Here is a 21,823-nt window from a genome sequence, read left to right as displayed (position 1 = left end):
ACAAATAAACCATAAGAAATTGTGAATCACTGGGTATGTGGCTTGTATTCCAGGGTTCTTTTTTATAGTAGACTGCAACTGTGAAGGATTTGACAGTCACCTTTTTTAAGTACAACTGAAAGAAGTTTAAGTGTTCTTTCTATGAGAGCTGAGGGATCCAAGAGGGGACTCATGTATTCATCAAAACACCATAGGGAATTCTAACACAAATAGATTAAACAACATCAGGAGAAAGGTGATCGTTGTGGGTGTGGGAGTTCAGCTCCATTATTAAAAGTATAATATACACTTAGTAGGCAAACTTTATAGCACTGATTGATTCGTTAATAATTTCTACAAGAAAGCAAGACTCCACTCTTGGTTGGACTGCTAAATTTCAGTGGCCCAGATAAGAAGAAAAATCACCTTTTTGAGATTCTGAGAAAGCTCCAGAACTTTATGAAGAGTACTGATTTATTAAACTTGTTATATCATGTAAGACATGAGGTTGGAATAAATTTTCAGGAAAATTTCTGTTTGTCCATATTGTGATAAGCTTTGCTAATTCAAGTAAGCATTGTTTACTGCATTTAAATTTAATGGAAAACCCAATATTGATGCCCCACCTTCTTTCCCAGTGAATTGGAGGCAATGTTCACTCTCAATTCATACTGGCTAAGCTGGTTGGAGTTTCTAAAGGAGTAAATCAAGTGGACAGGAAGAATCTTGGCTGACAACCGCTATTTTGGTCTTTCATATGGTCTAAGATATACTCTACAACACCTGCCGTGGTCCCCTGACCTCCTATATCTGGAGTGCAGATGGATTTGTTTTGTAAGGATGCCATGACTGCAGAGCGGATGTGAGCGGCATAGAGTTGGAGATCAAGGTAGTCCAGCATGATACAGCTGGTCAGCAGCATGGCGACAGGGTTGGCAATATTTCTGTGAGCTAAATCTTGACCTATTTCTTTTGAACCTGTCTCAAATATTGCATATGAATCACCATAATTGGCTCCAGGTACAATTCCTGACCCTCCAACCAGCCCTGTGCAGACACTGTTGATGATGTTGCCATAAAGATTGGGCATCAACATAACATCAAACTGCTGGGGTTTGGAAACCAACTGCATTGCAGTGTTATCTATAATCATGCTCTCCAAGGTGATCTGAGGATAATGAGCTGCCACATCCTTACAGCACTGAAGGAAGAGTCCATCTCCCAGTTTCATGATGTTGGCTTTGTGAACAACGGTCACCTTTTTCCGCCCCATCTTTTGAGCCAACCTGAAGGCATAATCAGCAATGCGCACGGACTTGGTTTTTGTCACAATCTTTAGGCTCTCTACCACTCCCCTCACGCTCTCATGCTCCAGGTTAGTGTACTCGCCCTCAGTATTCTCCCGAACAACCAGGATGTCTATGTCCTTGTGTCGGGTCTCCACACCAGGAAAAGTCTTGAAATGGACGACACTGGCATAGAGGTCAAGAGCAGTGCGAAACTTGGTGTTGTGAGATTTGTACTTGGCAGGCAGATGGTGGTTGGTCGCAATATTGCCCTTCAGAGTGATACGGTTCCGACGGATGGCCATGAGAGCATTGTTGATCTCCTCTTCGCTAGACGTGGAGGTGGCCCACACCTCCTCAAACTCCACTGGCACACAATTTGATCGGAATATTCTCTTGACGTGAACCATGAGCTCAGGACCAATGCCATCTCCAGGAATCATAGTCACTGTATGCTTTCCACCATACTTTGGTGAAGGAGGCACTGAGTACTTTGAGCAGAAATTTCTGAAGGAGGTCACAAGCTCACATACTACCTCCCTAGAATGGCCAAGGAGAAGAGCAGGTTGGAGGATTGTTCTCACAGAACAGCTGCCTGCTGCCAGCATCTTCACTATCAAGGCTGTCCTCTTACTCTTTCTTACAAACAGCTTCCTTTGGAGTTCTAAGGCAATGAATCTTTCTTGAGTCACAATTCTTTCTCCTTCCTTACATTCTGTTTGACGGACATTCTACTCTCATAAACATGCTAGTTATGGAAAGATGGGATGTCTTCATGAAAAGCTATAAACATTTTGTGGTTAGGTAATAATTCATGGATCACATTATACATGCTATGCTCTAAAAGTTTGGCCTTTTTAAAAAATTTACTTTTTTGGAAAAAAAATGTAATTTTCTTTCACATATTAGATCCCAACCAGTTTCCCCTCCTTCCACACTTCCCAGTCCATCTTCCCAACCATATCTACTCCTCTGTTTTCCTGTGCCTCTCAGCACAATGGACAGTGTGTCTAAACAGTTATTTTATCAAACTGTCTTTTATATATATTTATATCCAGAGATTTGTACCACTGATCCTAACCTTGATCAGAAAAACATCTTTTTGCAGTAGGTAGTAATTAATACAGAGACTCATTACTGGTTATAATACTGAGAATAAGTAACAGTGCAGAACTGTAGATAGGATAGCTATATCAACTTTCTCTGATCTGACGGTCAGGAAATATCTAAAAGTAAGTCAGAAAGACCATAAGAGCCAGAGTATGGAGAAGAGACCACGAAATACCATCTTCTACACATTGTATGTCTGCTGTACATACAATGTAATTGTTTAATTCAACTTTATTTTCCAACAGTGACAGAGGCACAGAGGAACTGAGATGAGGATACTGGCATTCCTCACATCCCCAAGACATGATAAAGACATAGATTTCCTCCTGGTCAGATTCCTGCCTGCAAATGATGCATGTTTAGTAACTGATGAATAAACGTTGGCAAACCTCTGGTTTGCTTTAGGATTTTCTTCCAATTTCAAAATGGATACAGAGTTAAACAAATATGGAATGACATGTATCCATTGTTATAGTGTCAGAATTTAGTTTCTCCTTTAACACATTCTAAGAAAAACACAGGGTAAGAAATGCCATTCCTTGGAAATACCTATATATTTAATGGAACGAGCATCCGTGGAGTTGACAGCAAAATATGATGTAATAGTGTTGGTGCATTCTGAAATGTGAGAGCTACTGAGCTAAGAAATGACCCTTACGGGATGAGCAGCATCAGGGTAAGGACTAAGATACAAAGAAGAGATTGTAACAGGATTGGGCCAGACACAGGGACTGTGAACATCATTCTGAATGTATTTAACAGACAGGAGGAAAGATGTGCAATCAATGAAAACATGGGCAACACTGGAAGAACAGTAAACTGGGTGAGGAAGGAAGATCTAAATGAGCTCAGTTTCAGTATACTATGTCTTTGAAGCCTGAAAGATATTCACACAATGACCTCTAGTGAGTAGCTTAATAAATGAGTCTGAAGCCCCTGATGAGAGATTATGGGTGAAGATAGAGATTCAGGAGTCATCAACATATCAGATACACACACACACACACACACACACACACACACACACACACACACAAACAAACAAACAATAGCCTAAAGCAACAAACGACATTCATGAGAAATAATTCCATAAAGGTACACACGTATACATATACATGTACACACATATACATAAACGTGTGCACACATAAAGTAGTTGACCAAATAGAGCAAAAGGTCTCTAAATTGCTTTGTAGAAAATACTCACAAAAAGTGAAAGTGTACTAGCAAATGATTATGAGAGCTAATATTAGTTTTAAACTACATCACTCTAAGGGGAAAAATGTCAATGCAAATTTTCTAATATTAAAACCATATTGAACTGTATATCAAAGATATAACTCAGGTCTCTCTAGGTAATATAAGTAGAGCAGCATGCAGTAACTTAGACTAAGAAAGCTAATTATAATCTCAGCATCAAAATGTACAGAAATTATATTTCTGTGTAGTCTGTATGCTAATGCTATAAGATACAACTGACGAAGCCTCTCACTTGGATAACTGCATTCCTCCTGATGCGGACCTTTTAAGGGTTTAAGGGTATCCTCTCTTTTGTTTCTAGGCTATAAGGAAACAATTATCAGCCTCTCTTCTTAGTTATTGATGTAAAATATCAAGAAAACAAATACACACACAAATCCACAGTTCATGGACTGAAAATACCAGAAGTGTTAAAACTTTTAAAAAGTACTTTTAGTAATTCTACAAGAATTACACCGATTGTATTGTGAACATTTGCATCCTTCCCCCATCTCCTATCAGATCCACCACCTTTTGGTACTGCCTGCACCCTCTCCCTTGTATGGACATTGGCTGAACATGTAGACCTATCAAGGGCTACAACCTAAACAAAACTACCTCGTCCCCTCGGAAGCTATCAGTTAGCTACAGTTTCTCAGCTCGTGGTGGGAATTGGTGCCCATCTATTCCGCTCTATGCTGGAATATTTTTTTCTGGATTTGAGCTTGCATAGGTCTTCTGTGTGCTGTCACAATTACATTAACAACAGATCATAGACATTTCAGGGAATATGAGCATTAGCCAACCCACCATCACATATAATCCAAGGTATCATATTGAGATATAGTTGAGGAAATGTTGCATCCTATGAGAGTAACTCTACGGTGAGTCTGACTCATGGAAAATGGAATCCCTTCACAAGCACTTCCAATTCACAGTGAATGAGTAAGTGCAATGCTGTTGGGTCATGGCTGACTAATGTGACACAGTAATCATGTCATACCAGTGCGGTGTGGGAAGACCCCTGCAAAGACTGCGTAAGAGATGACAGCAATGAAAGGGATTTCGGTATATGAAGCCTATAGAGGAGGATAGCTGTAAAGAAATGCTCTGGCATGCTGGACTCACGGAGAGAGGCCATTGTTTTCTACAGGAGGTGACATGTCCATAGACATGACAATCAGGCTTATCATAATTCTGTAAAGAGGAAAGTATGACCAGTAATAGCAACCAGGGGCTCAGTGGCAACCTCAACAATGAAGGCAGATCAATGGTTAACAACATGGGCTCCACAGCCAAGTGGCCTGCTGCATCTAACTTTTGCGTCCCTGTGTGTGTGTATCTCTGTGTGCGCATGCATGCAGAGGCAGGGGTCTACTTGTCTCCCTTGATCACTCTCTACCTTATATTTTGTTCACTTATTTTTTGCATGTAGGGGTGTGTGTGTGTGTGTTTGTGTGTATGTGTGTTCATGGTGTGTTGTGTGTGCATACATGCTCATATGTGTGACACCCATGTGAAAAGGGACACGTATGGGCACATGTGTCTATGTGCACGTGGCAATCTAAGCCTGATGCTGAAAGTCCTCCTCAATCACTAAACACCTTACCTTATTCACTAAGGTAGGCTTTCTCAATTGAACTCACACTCATCAATATGGCGAGTCTAGCTAGAGAGCTTGCCCCAGGAGCTAACCCACTTTAAGAGAACTATAATTGTAGTTGCTCTACCACAACCACCCAGCCTTTACGGGAGGACTAGGGATATGAGTCTAGCCCTAGCCCTTGTCTGGCAAGGGGTTTTATTCATGAAGATACCTCCCTGGTCTTCCACTTCAGTTTGTGAGACTAAAAAGTAGCTAACTTGGTCAATGAACCTGATCTCACCAGTTCAGGCAAATGAACAATAGAACAAGCACCAGGAAACTTTCTGTCTCTCTCTCCAATTCCCCAGCACTGAACTTTTAGACATGAGCTTCCATAGCTGGCTATTTACATGGGGGTCAAAGATTTGAATGCAGGTCCTCACACTTAATGAATGGAACTAGAAAGTATCAGCCTGAGTGAGGTATCCCACTCACAAAAGAACACATATGGTATACGCTCACTGATAAGTGAATATTAGCCCAAGAGCTTGAATTACCCAAGATACAATCCACTGACCACATGAAGCTCAAGGTGGATAACCAAAGTGCAGATGCTTCACTCCTTCTTAGAAGGGGGAACAAACTACCATGGTAAGACATATAGGAACAAAGAGTGAAGCAAAGAATAAAGGAAAGGCTATCCAGAGACTGCCCCACCTGGGGATCCATCTCATATGCAGACACCAAACCCAGTCACTATTGCTGATGCCAAGAGTTGCTTGCTGACAGGATGGATGTCTCCTGAGAGGCTATGCCAGAGCCCTACTGATACAGATGAGAATGCTTGCAGTTAACCATTGGACTGAACAAGGGGACCCCAATGGAGGAGTTAGAGAAAAGACTGAAGGAGCTGCCATAGAGGCAGAACAACAATACCAACTAACCAGACTCCCCAGAGCTCCCAGAGGCTAAACCACGCACCCCATGGTTCCAGCCGCATATGTACCATAGGGGGGCATTGTCTGGCATGAGTAAGAGGAGAGGCCCTTGGTCCTGTGAAGGCTCATTTCTCCAGTGTACGGGAATGCCAGGGTGTTGAAGCATAGAAGCATGCGGAGGGGGGATAGGAGAGGGGAGAACAAGGAAAGGGGGTAACATTCGAAAGGTGAATTCATAAAATATCCAATTTTTAAAAACTTTTTCACAAACCAAGCTACTTGCTAGCTCTTGACAATGTATTCTCAAATTGCATGACCTATTTTAGAACCTGCATTCAGGGATAAGAGCAAAATAAAAATGGACGCAGAGATGGCAGACTGATAGGTATGCAGATCTCTTAATGCCACAGTAAAAGCACTATGAAACAAATGCAAATACCTCTACATTCAGAATCTGAATTCTAGACAGACTCGAAATATACGATGTATACATAACTCACATTATATGTGTATATGTATGTGTGTATGTATGTATATACATACATATATACACACATATGTGTGTGGAGTGTCTGTGTATACACACACATACATGCACACACACACACACACACAGACTCACATGCATTCAGATCTCTAAACCTCATGTAAATGCTAGGTGGGTATGGTAGCTCAACTGCAATTATAGTGCTTTTAATGTAGGTCAGTGGGGTAAGGTGGCTAGCTAGACTTGTCATATTGATGAGATGAGTGTGAGTTCATTTATTTATAAAAAATGAATAAATGTGAGTAGTGATGATGTGGTGCTAAATGGTTTCCTAATGGCAGGGCTAGAATGGCTTATCTATGTACCTGGTAAGGATGCATAACAGAGGGACTTCAGCCCAACTATAAAACATGACAAGTAGCAGATAGATGAGAGATGGGGAGGGGAAAGGGAAGAGAGCTGGAGGCGGGAGGAGGAAGAGAAGCTTTCTGAAATGAAGATAAAATTGAAAGGCCTATAGGTTGCACCGCGTTTTCCTGGTTGGTCGCATTTATTGGGGAAAACAGGGACAGATGAAAAGGGAAAGTAATTGCGGTCAGAGATGAGGAGTCTTCAACGACAAACTATGATCTCTATGATCCCCCAAGGGCAGCATGGGAGGATTCAGAAATAAAGGCTTTAAGTGGTGTGACTTTAAAAAGAAAGCATGCACTAGAGAGAGGAAGAGAGACAGGAAACTTCAAGGGTTATAGTGACTTCATATAGCAAGATTTACCTCGATACAACCAGAAAAATTTAAATGCACACACACACACACACACACACACACACACACACACACGGAATGGGGACAGAGGACGAGGGGGATGGGGAGAAAGGGTTCTTGACATTCATTTGAATTTGGAGCACCAACTCATTGTTAATATTGCTTTACATTTTTCCAAAACAACACCATCAATCTGTTCCAGGTTCTATACTGCACATTAATGCAATCTCTTGCACAAATTCTGTTTTTATCATTTGGCAGCAACAGAAGATGCTAAAGATATCAATAATTCCTTATAATTTAACTAAAATGCTGGTCCTCGGTCTCTTCAGACTAATTTGTATTCTTCTCTCACATTGTGCAGCTTTCCTTGGGGTGGAGATGTCACCATGGACTACCTCCCCCTCCTGCCCATGAGATGGAGAGCAAGAGTCATACTCACAAACACACAAATCACCATGGCAGAATTTCAAGTCTTTACAGAGCACACTGGTAATTGTACGGAATTACCAATATCTGCTAACAGGCATCTTTATAAAGGGTCCTTTAAAAGTATGTGCTTGCAATTACTTTGTCTCAAAGACCCACTGAAGTACTATAGTTCTTTTTTGTTTTCCTGTTATTTAAGTTTGCATATTTATAAGGGTTATGAGAATTACAGAGGATGAGAATTTTGCAAATTAGAAATTAGAAAAAGGAGTAGTGTCTGCCTCCTCAGACACTGAAAGCCAAATGTCAAGTACAGAACAGAAAGAAAAAGAAATAACCAGATTCACAACGCAGAAGGAAAGCATAGGGACTGACAGACAGGGAGCTAACTTCTATTTAATAAATTATATACCCAGTCAGCTCTTCCTCATTCCACCCTGTCAGATGGTTGTGATCCCAGCGCCCTGTGAGAAGATGGAGTTTGATCTTTGGTCCTCAAAAGCACTGCATATAATTCAATGCAGACTCAATATTGACTATTAGGAAAAGAAGAAAGCCATACTAAGTGCTAGATGTGGCCTACCATGCCTAGGCACATGTATTGGAGAGTGTTCCCAACAAACTGAAAAGATACATATAGATTCTTAATGTAGAATCCTGGCAATCAGGTGGTTCCCAAAATAAGGTCCCGCTGAAGTCCATGGTCAAACTGTACAGCAGAGATGAGAGGTTACAGATTCCCTGCTCCAGTCTTAAAAACGAATGAAAAGCTAGGGGCAACCATTGGTGGGAAACATCTAAAATAAGGAGCAGAAACCAAAACAGCTCAACAAATATTATGAGGGAGGCACGGGAACCTAATTCATGCATCAACACTAATACCTGAAGAGGAAAAGGGCAAACGACTCGTGAGACAAGAACAACGTTCTCTGACACTAAAACAGTGTCCTCTGAGGACAACGATGGGAAGGAAAGAAATCGTGCTCTGGTATAGAAAAGGACAGCAGAACCAAAAGAAAGGAAAAGAAAGTGTTGGAAGTCAAAATGAGAAATTTCCACTTATGAACATGCACCTACATAAGCATGAAAATTAGTAAGAAAATTGCAAGACTCAACATCAATGTCTTAAGATTGCTAGTAAAAGGAATGGAAGGCAAAACATGTATAAGCCAAAAAAACAAAAAAAAACAAAAAAACAAAAAAAAAACAAAAAACCAGGATTCACCAAAGTCATAAAGCAAGCCATTTGCACATTTTTTTTTGGTTTTGGTTCTTTTTTTCGGAGCTGGGGACCGAACCCAGGGCCTTGCGCTTCCTAGGTAAGCGCTCTACCACTGAGCTAAATCCCCAGCCCCCCATTTGCACATTTAAAGTCTATGAGTTTCAGAGTGAAACAGTCCACTGGGTATCTACCCATCAGAATAAAAGAAAATGAAACCAGTTTGTACTAGTTTCATTTCCATTGCTGGGATAAAAAAAAAATCTTAACAAAAAGCAGAATAGGGTGAGAAAGTATTTATCTGGTTTACAATTCTAGTGGCAGCTCCTTGTTTCAGGAAAGTTAAGGCAGGAACTCAAGCATCTGGTCATGTCATATCTACTAGAGAGAGGGAGGGAGAGAGTGAGGGAGGGAGGGAGAGGGAGAGAAAAAAGAGGAGAAGCTAAGAGGAGAGAAGAGGAAGGGAGGGGAGGGGAGAGGAAGGAAGTAGAGGGGAGGAAAGGAGAGATCATCACATCCTTCGGTGGTTGATACTTGCTTTCAGCTGGCTTTTCCTTGCTTAAAATATTCAGGACGTCCTGCCTAAGGAATTATATGACCTACAATAGCCAGGGTTTCCCCACATCAACTGAATATCAAGATAATCCATAGCAGACATGTCAATGGGCCAACCTAATCTAGAAAAACAATTGACTGAAACTCTTCCCAGGTGATTCTAAGCTGTGTTAAACTGACAATTGAAACTGAGCAGTATACCATGTCACTATGTAACCTAAAGGAAAGGGAAGCAGAAATACATTGGGTTTTTGAACTATCATATCCTATCCTGAAATGATGCCTTAAAAATATGAAGGAGAAACTGATTCATTGAGTAAAAAAAATTAAATCACTAGTCTTAAATGGAGGTTAAATTAATTTAAAAACATTTATATTGTGTTCAGTATATTCCAGGTATGTAAGCAATGCAAGAATATTCAGTCAACATTTTTTTTAGAGATATACAGTTTCAAAACTTTCCCATCAGGCACCTCTATAATGCATTTGACCAAGCTAGAACAGTAATACAAGAAGGAACAGAGAAAATATACCAAAATCCAGGGCTCCCTTCCATAGGGAGAGCATCCCATGGCACAAGTTGTGGAGAGACCTAGAGAGCAATTGAACTAGGTATGGATGGGTTAAGGTAAACAGCTAATGTCTTGTAGGGCATCCACTTCTTGGGTTGGAACTTAAGTATAAATTATGAAAGACACCTAATAAATTAAACAAGAATATGATTATTAATGGTAAGGGGAACAAAGAGCCTTGCATGTAAGAAAATCAATGTTGTGTAGTCCATAATCTGTTCATGATCATTTCATACACAGGAACGCTAACAAAAACACAGAGTACTGACCCAGCAAGAGTGGAAAGCAGTAACCCACAGCCAAATCAGCTTCTGTAGGGAGAGTTGATCCACAAATTATCAAAACTGGACCTATGATGATGTATTAAGAAGCATACCGGGGTTGGGGATTTAGCTCAGTGGTACACTGCTTGCCTAGCAAGCGCAAGGCCCTGGGTTCGGTCCCCAGCTCTGAAAAAAAAAAAAAAGAAGCATACCATTTTGAGACTCCAAGGGAGCAGCTGAGAGAATCTGTAAACAGAATTGACCATGGTTTTCTCATGGGTAGGAAGTCAGAAAGGGTTCCTGGGAGCCCATTTTTTAAGTACAGCCTGTCCAGCCACTGCTGCCTAAGAGTTAAAAGTCACAGATGCCCTGGGACCTAATGCTGGTTGTTCCACTCACATCTGTTGGAGCCTGACTCTGACAAAAGTGCGTATGACTCTTTTACTTATAGCTATGAATACCTGGCTTGGAGCAAAATGTAGAACCTTCTCTGTCTCATCTGCCTTTTCTGTAAATGATTATAACGTCTTCCTCATACAGATCGGCGAGAATTGAATACAGGAAGTGTGAATGCTGCCTAGGTCATCATTTTCCATACAAATACAGTATTTTGGAGCAGCCTCAGTCCAAATAAATAAGATTAAGACAATATGTTATTTCACTGTATTTGAACTCGACTTGTACATGTTGGCCCAAATTTATAATTAAAAGAAAAAAATTACAAGGAACTAGTATCCCTGTAGTGTATTGAATGCTTTCGCAGCTGAGTACTACTTCTTTCTAACCTCATTTATTATCTATTCACATATACAGAAAATACCTCCAATTACAGAATATTGGAAGCACTTAATATCCCACTCTCCCTTCACTTAACAATTTGAGAAATTGATGTAAGGTATTAGTATGTCTCCTAGAGGGAAATGAATGAGCTCCCATTTATAATTCTCCCCTTACTCCGACAAATTATTTTAAGATCAGTCTTCATATTTTGTGAATAGTGACTAATTTTTAATAATTCTTGAGCCCGTGTGAGTATGAGCTAAAATTCATCCACCAAAAGAAAAAGCGAGAGGCCATTCAATAACCCTCAAGACAAAATATCATTTCCCTCCTGCAGATGAGGACTCGTCTGCTGCATGCTGATTAGTTAGTGCCTGGGACCCCAGCTGGAAGACGGAGCTTTCCTTTGCTCAGTTGAAGCTTGGCATAGAATGCGAGAGCACAGACACGCACTGACCTAAGTGATCGACCAAACCTGAGTGTCCCACGTGGCTTTCACTTTCCCGCTCTCAGAAATTACGTGACAAACAAACAAAGACACCAGGACAATCTGTACTGACAAAAAGCCACGTGTGCGCATCTCCACGGACAATCGTGACATTGCAAGTTCCTCTGCCTGTTCACTGTGACCCCTAATAAAGACCTTCTCGCCGGACAGAAGGAGTCTCGGGGATGGTGATCTTTCTCTTTCTTGCGGCAGCCTGGAATACTGCCTGTCAAAGATAATTACCAGCAGAACAGAGAACCTATCACTTGCCCATTACCCTGTTAACACATCCACAAGAAACACATGTAAAAGGAGCACAAGACGCTGAAGCTTGCTAGAGACCTGGGCTGTGGTAACTCACTGAGGTCTGTGTGTCAGAGATGAGATTATGGAGTAAGACTAGGCACCTGTTCTCAGAGGCAAATGAGACGGGTCAGGTTTGCTGAAATTAATTTTAGACACGGGTGGCACAGTCAGGGTCTCCTCACACCTCCGGACTTCTTTTTTGAATTTTTATGTTGGTTCTGACCCTAACTAAGCAAAGGAAGCGGACTGTCAGCTTTTGAGCACGGGGATTACAAGAGGGCACTTTACCTCTGCAATTCGCTCAGAGGTGTCAGTCGCTCGTTTACAACCTCAAACTTCGTGGTAGAACCTCTTTAAAGGAAGAGCTCCATTTTCAGTGAAATGGTTTCTGCCCGGTGAATGCTCTGTGCACAGGAGCTGAGGGAAGATGCTGCCTGTGATGGCAGGTGCCTGCAATCATAGAACTCAGGAGACTGAGGCGCTGCTGGAACTACAAGGTCGAGATCAGACTGGGCTAAGTAGAAAGCCAGAGGTCAGCATAGGTAACACAGTGAAATAACTTCCCAAAAAACGAACCGAGTCTTCAGATGCTCACATCTGAAGGATGGACCTAGGCACTCCAGACTGCTATTGTGAATAGTGCTCCACTCTATGTATGCACCACATTGTATTAGCGCTTTGTGGGTTCAAGGATATTAAAGTTGTTTCTATTTCCTAGCTGAACAAGTGTCTGAGGAGTAGGATGTCAAGTCCTCTGGACATATGCCAAGGAGTGGTCTAGCTGCCTCACTTAACATGTTGAGAGAATTCCCCACACTGATTTCCATAGTGGCTACACTAGTTTGAAATCCCACCAACAGTAAATATGGGTTCCCCTTTTGCCCGAATCCCCTCCAGCATTTTTTGGTTGTTTGTCTGTTCTTAGCGCCATTCTGACTGGGGTCAGACGAAATTTCAGACTTGTTTGGATTTATATTTCTATTATTGATAGAACAATGAGCAATGTTTGAGACACTTCTTTGCCATTTTTATTTCTTTTAAGAACTCTGTTCACATCATGAGCTCTGAAATGGTCATTTGGTTTTTAGGGGGTTTTTTGGGGGGGGACTATTTGGCTTTTAAGTTCTTTATATGTCTCTATATTAATCCTTTGTCAAGTGTACAGTTGAAAACCTCCTTCATTCCATGGGGCTTTTCTTCACACGGTTGCTTCTTAGCTGTGCAGAAGCCTTCAGTTTTATAGGGTCCCACTTGTCAGCTGCCTTAGTTCTTGGGCAAATGGAGTCAGGAAGTTCTTTCTTACAATGATATCGGCAGCGTTTTACATTTAGGTCTTTGATCCATTTAGAGTTAGTTTTTAATATCTTGGTAAAGAGATGAATGGCTGAATTTACATGTGCTCATGTTTAGGTCTTTCCTCTTATTCCATTGATCTACCTGTCTGTTTGGTGACATAACATATTGTTTTATTACTATGACTCTGTAAATATACGAGATCATGAATGGGAATCCCTCCAGCATTGCTGTTTTTGCTCAGGATTGTCTTGGCTATCTGGATTCTTGTAGTTCAATATGAAATACAAGTAATGAAGGAATATCTGACAGTGGGGGAGAATCTTCCCCAAGGAAGAAGACATAAACTAATTATCCAAGACCAAATAGTAAGCCTTAAATATATATATATATATATATGTATATATATACATAAACATATATCTATAGATTGAGTAGATTGTATTTATGTAATTAGGGATATACATTATATATGTACATAAATATTTATAACAATTAAAATAGCCTTGGCATTTATAAGAAAACAATGGGAAGAAGGGCGGGGGTAAAATGATTCAATTACGTAATAGATAGACATGTAACTAAACAAGAAAGGAAGAGAGAATGAGGAAGGACTGAGCCAACAAATAGAATGAAGGGACAGAAATAGGGTGAGAGGATAAAGAGAAGGGACAAGAAGGGAAGAAAGAGAAAAAGAGGAAGGATGGAGGGAAGAGAAGAAAAACAGCAAAGGGGAAGACTGGGGAAGGAGAGATTGGAGGAGAGAAGGGGAGACAATCCCCTGTACACACCTGTACCTCTGAACTAGCAGAGAAGTTGGCAAAAGCAGTGTTGCGAAATAAATGTTTTTAGGGAACGTTTCACAATGCCTGCTTAGTTTGGGTTATGCACAACCTTCTGAAAATAAGGCATTTGGCAGCCTAGGTCCCTTACCCGCACGTGCTCTTGAAACAATGCCTCTTGAAACAATGCCTTTAACAGTCTGACATCAAACTGCAGGCACAGCCTTCTCCAAACAATGAAATATATTTTCCCATATTAGCCTCTGTCAAACATAGATTCTCACTCCAGTTATGTCTAGATAAGAGGTGTGGGACAGTGAAACATCCTGAACTATTTGAGCGCATGTATTATAAGACAAACTCTGTCTTCTAAGTGAATTTTGTAGAGAATTCCTCATTTGCCATCTTATGCATATGCATTATTGGGTGTTGCTGTTATTACTAACATCTAGTATTGGGTTTGCAGCTTATGTTTTAAATCCTAGCATTCAGGAGTTAAAAGCAGCCAGCTCTCTGTGAGCTCCAGGCTACCCTCATTTACATAGTAAGTCCTAATCTAGGGCTATCTAATGAGAAGCAGCATTTTTAAAAAAATTAGATGCATTAAGGGGAAGAAACACACACAGTAGAGGTAAAGTTTCATAATTTAAAAACTGCCACTCAGAAGAGAGAACCACTAAAACAAACCTTAGTAACTAACTCATCCTTCCAAGCCTTTGAGTCCTCTCGCTCATGGTGCCTGACACTCCTAACAATGTGTCTCGCCTGTTCCACCACTTTTTTGAATAACATTTCTTTGCTACTTCTGCAAGATCTCATTGTCTTGATTTCATTTTTAATAAGCTGACAAGAACCAGGAAATGCCCATCCCAAACCTTCTACACTGCTTACATAACCTTAAAAAAAATACCAGTATCAGCCAGGTATGGTGGCAAAGATCTTTAATCCCAGTACTAGAAAGGCAGCTACAGGGAGATACATAGATGGATCCATGAATTTGAGGCCAGCCACTTAACATAATGAACTCCAGGACAGCCCAGGATACACAGAGAGATTCATGACCAAAAAAAGAAAGGAAGAAAGGGGAAAAAAGAAAATAGAAAAGAAAGAAAAAGAAAACAGTGTTAACAGATCTAACAGTAGATTGACCTTGTTGATCTAACCATTGCATCTGACATCCTCCCAGAGGGATTTTTTTCCTACCTGGTTTCAAATTCAGGCCAATATTTTCTCAACCCTCACTCTTAAGAACACAAGAAATAAGTCACCAAAGTATGACTGAAGGGAAGCCATACCAACCTCAATCTACCTTTAGTTCTCAGCAAAAGATTACATACAGTTATATAAAGGTTGCTCAGGAAAGGTAAAAAAAAAATGTATCTTGTAGTCATGAAGGAAGGAAGTTTGGAAAAAATAACTGGGATAAATAGCAATGGGAGCCCAGGGCATCTACTTCCTGAACATCCTTTTATGGTGCAGATGCTGTGCTATGCAAAGGAGGGGGAGATGGTGCTTCTGTCTTGTAATGGAATCAGTCCTGAATGGGAGATAGTGGCAGATGTATAGACGCAAATGGAACTGAAGGCGGTGTCTGTTTGAATGATAAGGGAGCCAATACTTCCTTGGTGAGGCATGAGTCAATATTTAGGTCAATATTAGGGGTAGAGTGTGTGTGTACACATGCACGCTCTTAAATGATGAGCCAGTTTTCCATGCCCCTAGAGAAGAAATTTTATTCAAAAATCAGAACTCAGCCAAAACACCATAGTACCTAGTACAAATACATGGAGTGAGAGAGAGCATGGTCTGTCCACCAGCAGAAGTAAATCTGAAAATGCTGAAAGACTGGGGTAGACAGGACTTCTCTGCATATTTTAATAAGACCCTTTCAGAAGGAACTGGGTTAAAATTCTTTTGTATTTCCAAAAGCAAATATATAAATACAGGAGGAAAAAATCTTTTATCAAGGGGGACAATACTCAGAGTGCTTTGGAAAGAGAATCAGAAGGGAGACAAATCCTGTCCACTAAGGAGATGTACAGAAGGCAACTTCCCGGAAGGCCTGTCTTCTCCAGCTCCTCGGCTATGGAAAGTTGACCCCTACTCCTGTGCCTGAGGTTTGTCTTAGCATAATCTCGTCAAATCCCATTGCAATTTTCTCTCAGAAACTGGTTCATGGAGATGGTTTTGCTATGAAATTCTGAGTTTAGATGTTAAGTTGGTTATGAACAAGCCAAGAGGCCCATTTGGCTCACAGCACATCCTAGAGGTTTCCTAAGGACGGCAAATCTATTTTGCAGTCACTCAAAGAACAAGTTAATGGCTTTTCAAGGAAACAAAGAGTGGGGAGCTCCGATTCCTAACAATCTTAAGGAAGCTGAGGGGTCAGCTTTAGGCAGTCAACTCTCATGACTATGTGAGATAAATACATCTCTCTAGCCAACATTATTTAGGAGATCGTCCATACACACGGGCCACCTTCCACATGGAGAACACTTTCTGTTGGCTCCTTTAAAGTCCTTGCAGACTTTATCCTTTTGTGTCTAGCTGACATGTTGGGAGTGGGGGAGGTTTCTAGAATTTCTAGTACATTGTTTCTCCCTTCCACCTACTTTTCATTTTAGAGAACACCTGCTTATTTGTTTCCCTCTCTCCCCTCCATGATGGAGAAAGGCCCAGGAATGCACTTCTGGAATACTTTGGGGGGTTGACAGTCACTCCGTGATGTCCCTGAGCTCCACAGTGGCCATCTCCACCCAGCTGGGCTTACTTGTTCAGAGACAGGTGAGAAATGTACTATGAAGAGATGGGATGGGGAAGCTCACCAGGCAAGCAGTACACTGACCTCTAAGCCTATTGGTCTTTCCATCAGAGATTGCCAACGCACCTGCCACGTCCCCAGACAAAGGTTAATGGTGAAGTCAGCCCTGGCTAGAGAGCACTGGCATCACTGGTGAGCAACTTAGTGGTCCTCAGCTCCCTCAGGCATATGTAGGCAATCCTCGGGGCCAGTTTCAAAGCTCCTTCTGTACCAACTGTCACCTCCCTCATGAACTCCTTCCTCCCATAAGCAGAACAAATGTTACTTTAATATTAACCATACTCATGATATTTAATTTATGCATTTGTTTTCTGGGCATTGGGATTTTTAAAGTAATCTATTAATTCATTCTGAAGGCACAATTTCCATAATGTAATTTCTTGGGTAGAAAGGAAATGGCTTTCCTCCATCATTACATTTCTTCAGGTACCAATATGAATGTTCCATTTAGCCTCGCAATTAGTCTTATACTTAACATATGCCCACTGCTCAGAGACACATTTATTATTTTCATTGCCTAATGCTATAAAAGAGATGCTCAGTGTAGTTCGGCGCCTTACATTTCTCAGGCAATTTTGACAGCTGAAGGACCAGGCATATGGGAGGAGAATCTTCACACATATGCTCTGCTCTTTCCTGCAACTGGTTCATAATATTCCTGCTACAGGAATTCTTCCCCATTTTTCATATTTCCATCTTCCACTCTGACATCTTGTTTATATCACATATGTCTATTCACCTTCAGCAGTCAGCATAAAATATCCACAGACCCTCCACTTCTATTCCCCAACTAAGACAGACATTGAGGTCCCGCTCTCCTGCTCCCAAAGACCTCAGGCCTTCTCCACTACAATATATAGCTGCACAATGCTGTCATTGCCTGGTTTATCATCTACAACCCTATGAAACTAATCCTTTTCATATCAAAGACCACGTTTTGTTTCCTTAGTTTTATATCATATTTCTCCTTTAAACATCTGGGGTATTCTTAATTGACTATAAGCTTAGGATAAATAGTTGAACTGCCAAATGCCCCACCTGTTTGTCCCATATGGAACCACCAATGAAACCATTAATAGCTCCTTGACCCACTCTCGGAAGCATTGTGAATGGATGGGCTTAAAACATGTGCCACTACACCTGTATCCTCTCTCTGTTTTTGACCTAACCAAGCAGTTCCCAACTGGCAGGTTATAATAACCTCTTTGGGAGTCAAATATCAGACAACCTGCATATCATATATTTGCATTATGAGTCACAACAGTATCAAAATTACAGTTAAGTATCAATGAAACAATTTTATGGTTGGGGGTTATCACTACATGAGGAGCTGTATTAAAGGGTAGCAGCATCAAGAAGGTTCTGAATCACTGCTCTAACCCCTGATGTGAATGGTTGCTCTAACTCCTCCACTACATGCTCCTGCCATGAAGAACTGCCACATTCCAAACTCAGCTAAGGGACTGAGCTGTTCTGGATTGGTACCTCCAACACCATAAACTCCCAACCCCTTTCTCTTTGTTAATTTGTAATCCCAGATATTTTGTCACAGTGACAAAGCTAACATGAACATTGCAGCAGTCCTTGTCTTTCTCCATGCTTTCCTAACTTAACGAGAACTTTCTTATTCTTTTGAAACAAAAAAAAAAATGAACACAGAAAAGAACCTCATAGGGTACCTCTTTGTTCAAGGCCTGAGGAGCTAACATTTCCAGTTCAGATTCTCTGTCCGCTTGAACTTGTTCCAGAATATTGCTCTGAAGCCAAGCTGTTCCAAGAAACCATCCAAAGCCAGAAATCTGCCTGTTCACTGAGTGCCTCTGACTTACAGGTCCCTTTCATCCTGATCCATTTTGTCACCTTGAAGCACTCTCCTGTTGCAGCCAGCATGTTTCTAGTTCCCTGGATGCTGGATTTGCTCACCGGAATGAAAATTCCTTGGCAGCAACTGCAGCTCTCCTAGTCTCTGATAATTTCCTCCTACATTTCATGCCTGCCAGATAGAGAGCTTGCCAACCTCTGTCTAGAGAGTTTAGTGCTTGCCCATGACAGGGGAGGGGTTAAAATGCTTCCTATTCTAATGTGATGAACACATTTCTTGGTGGCTGGTACGTTGGCTAACGATGTATATATAATAATATACATGCTTCGAACTGACTCTAAGAACCATCAATTGTAGCTGTACATGATGCTCTACATAAACATGTGCTGACTTTCAGAGAGGCTGCATTGGTTTTGGAGAACATGGGTCCTTAACTGCTGATACCTCAAAAAATTCTAGGGATATGTAAGAACTGGAGAGATGGCTCTGTGATTAAGAGAACTTGCTCTTTGAAAGGATCAAGGCTTACTTCTCAGCATCCACAGGTTGCTCCTACATAACTGTAATTTTGCTACTGTTGTGAACTATAATATAATTATCAGATAAGCAGGACATCCGAGTATGTGACTCCCAAAGGGGTAGTGACCCACAAGTTGAGAACCGCTGTCTAGGTGATCAAACTATAGCCCTTCAAATCCAGCTGATTAGGAAGCAAAAATGCATCATTTTAAGGAAGAGGGAATTGAAAAGGAAGGAGCCTGCAAGGTGTGAGGACAGGACAAAGAAATAAAATGGCAAATGCTTTACACCCTTAAACTGAAAGGCTCCAGAAAACACTGGAAAAAATAAGAAAATAGCTACAAAATACCACATAATTCACTCAAATGATAAGCATATTTTAAATAAATAATAGTTTTCAGGAATGTATCTGTTGAGATAGAAAATAATAATACCTGAGATAAAAAATGTACCAGTTTGAAGTAGAATCTGCCAACTATTCTTCTGTCCAAGACACTGTTTTCCATTTCGCTTGGAAGTAAGAACCTTGGCCAGCTGGTTCTTTCTAGTTTTTTCACAAGATACATTTTACTCTAGTACGTGTTCAACGAGTCTCTCGTTTCAGTATTTGGAATCTCTTGCTGCTTTTCTTCATAAAGTTAATAGGCCAGCAGTTACTAGTGTGCTCAAAATGATAAAAGCTGCTGATATGATGTTTAGTAAACCTAGACTCCAGACTTGAGGATATCCCTGATGTTGGAGTCTGATCCCACAGTCACACTGTGCACGGATGGAAGGATCCACACTGAGTTGTCTGGCCATGAAGAAAGTGATGTCTCTCCTCCCTTTGCCTCGCAACACTGATCTGTTTGCTTCATGGGATTAGGTTAGTTACTGTGAAAGTGTTTTAACTTTCACATGTGACCTTAATCATCCACTTTCTTTTACGTTTTATGTATTTTATATAGAAACAGGAAAGCGGTTGAACCATCTTCTAACCAAACAGTCAAGCTCCATAAGTCATGAGTCTTCGTCACTCCATCATCTGCCTGACTGTGGACTCAGGTGTGCACTAGATGGGTTTGTGAACAATAAGCATGACAAGATAGGAGTGGTTATGTTTGTTCCTTGTTATGGGTTAGGGTTATTTCTTCCATATTCCTTTGGGCAAGAAAGCAAACCCAGAAAAGAAAAGGAGGTGCCACAGATGAGATGGCATATGTCGCTGTGGAGATTTAATTCCAAGAGTGTCAGATTCAAACTCTGTTTGGTTTATGATGCCTAGGGATGTATCTAACAACTCGATTCCTGTGAAACAAATTCCAAGTTACCAGAGGCCACCTTAATAAAAATTTATTATCTGTAAATTCAGGAATGATCCCAGTAAGTGAGGTCCTCATGCCTGCCAGAAAATTACCCACAAATTGCCATATTCCTCAGCTAAGGGAATGCTGGGTAATGGCTGTACTGTGGGGCAGCACAGGATGTCACTATTGAAAGTTGATAGACGTTGTCCCTGTGAGCTGGTCATTATGAAAACATCCTGCCCGCTCCATTATGAACTGCCTTTAATTGAAATTGATTCTGAGGTACAACAAGAGTGCATGCTAGAGTCTCACTCCTCCTCTTCTTCCTCTGCTTTCTCTTATCTTAGCATAACTCAGGGCTTCAAGTAATTTGCTCATGCTATTCACTATGTGACCTTGTGGTGAAATTCCATCCTGAGACAGGAAACGTTACACTTTGGTAGGAATTAAATGGCCTCTGATTTCCAGTCACCTGTCCCTTTAATAAATGCTAGGATGCTACACTTGACTGAAAGCCAGACCTGAACTGTCAACACAAGGGAGTTCACAGGCAATACCTTTCCCTATTTTAAGGGCGCTGTGACCTCTTCAGAAATCTTCTCTAAATACCCTAGCAGTAGGGGTTATCAAGAATACTGTGTGCTGCTGCTGCTGTTGCTGCTGCTGAAGACCTACCCTGGATGTAACATAGTTGCTGAAGACCTACCCTGGATGTAACATAGTTGCTGAAGACCTACCCTGGATGTAACATAGTTGCTGAAGACCTACCCTGGATGTAACATAGTTGCCGTGTTGGTGATTGAGTACTTATAGCTTGTCTAGTGTGTTCTGAGAAGTATCACACTTCTTTCTTGGTTAAGGAAACTTCAAGAAAATTTTACCTTATACTTATGGTTCATATTACATTCCTCCTGAATGAAGCTATTCTTGAAACTACACCTCTCCCCAAACTTTGTATCACAAACTAGAGAAACTTCATAGCACAGATGCACTTGCATGAGTGAGTGTGGTTTGACTTTGTTTTCATAGCATAAAGACATTCTCTTCAAGTGAGTATAGTACACTCCCCTGGTCAGCTATAAATATAGTCTTCAAAAAAGTAATGTAATTCAAGATACCAATGTTTGGTCTGGCAAGACGGCTCAGTGGATTAGGGCACAGATGCCTCTTGGCAGAACTCCTGAATTCAATTCCCAGTATCTATATCCAGAGGCTCACAACAACATGTGTGTTTGTCTAACTCCAGGAGCATCTGATGCCTCTGACCTTTGAAGGCACCTGTGCTCACGTGCAAACACA

At 41.0% G+C, this 21,823-nt stretch overlaps 2 protein-coding genes across 4 annotated transcripts in view; both read right to left on the bottom strand.

Annotated features, from left to right (window-relative positions):
- The window catches only part of Nell1 (neural EGFL like 1), an 890,282-nt gene that overhangs the window by 295,345 nt on the left and 573,114 nt on the right, over window positions 1-21,823 (bottom strand).
- On the bottom strand, window positions 436-1,906 carry 4933405O20Rikl (RIKEN cDNA 4933405O20 gene like). The gene has a single exon (NM_001103363.1). It carries the CDS (start codon window positions 1,871-1,873, stop codon window positions 686-688), a length of 1,188 nt encoding a protein of 395 aa, NP_001096833.1. The 5' UTR covers window positions 1,874-1,906; the 3' UTR covers window positions 436-685.

Source organism: Rattus norvegicus, chromosome 1 (assembly GCF_021556685.1).
Source record: "Rattus norvegicus strain SHRSP/BbbUtx chromosome 1, alternate assembly SHRSP_T2T, whole genome shotgun sequence".
NCBI lineage: Eukaryota > Metazoa > Chordata > Mammalia > Rodentia > Muridae > Rattus > Rattus norvegicus.
Note: the sequence above shows the minus strand (reverse complement) of the source record. Positions and strands in the feature narration are given on the sequence as shown.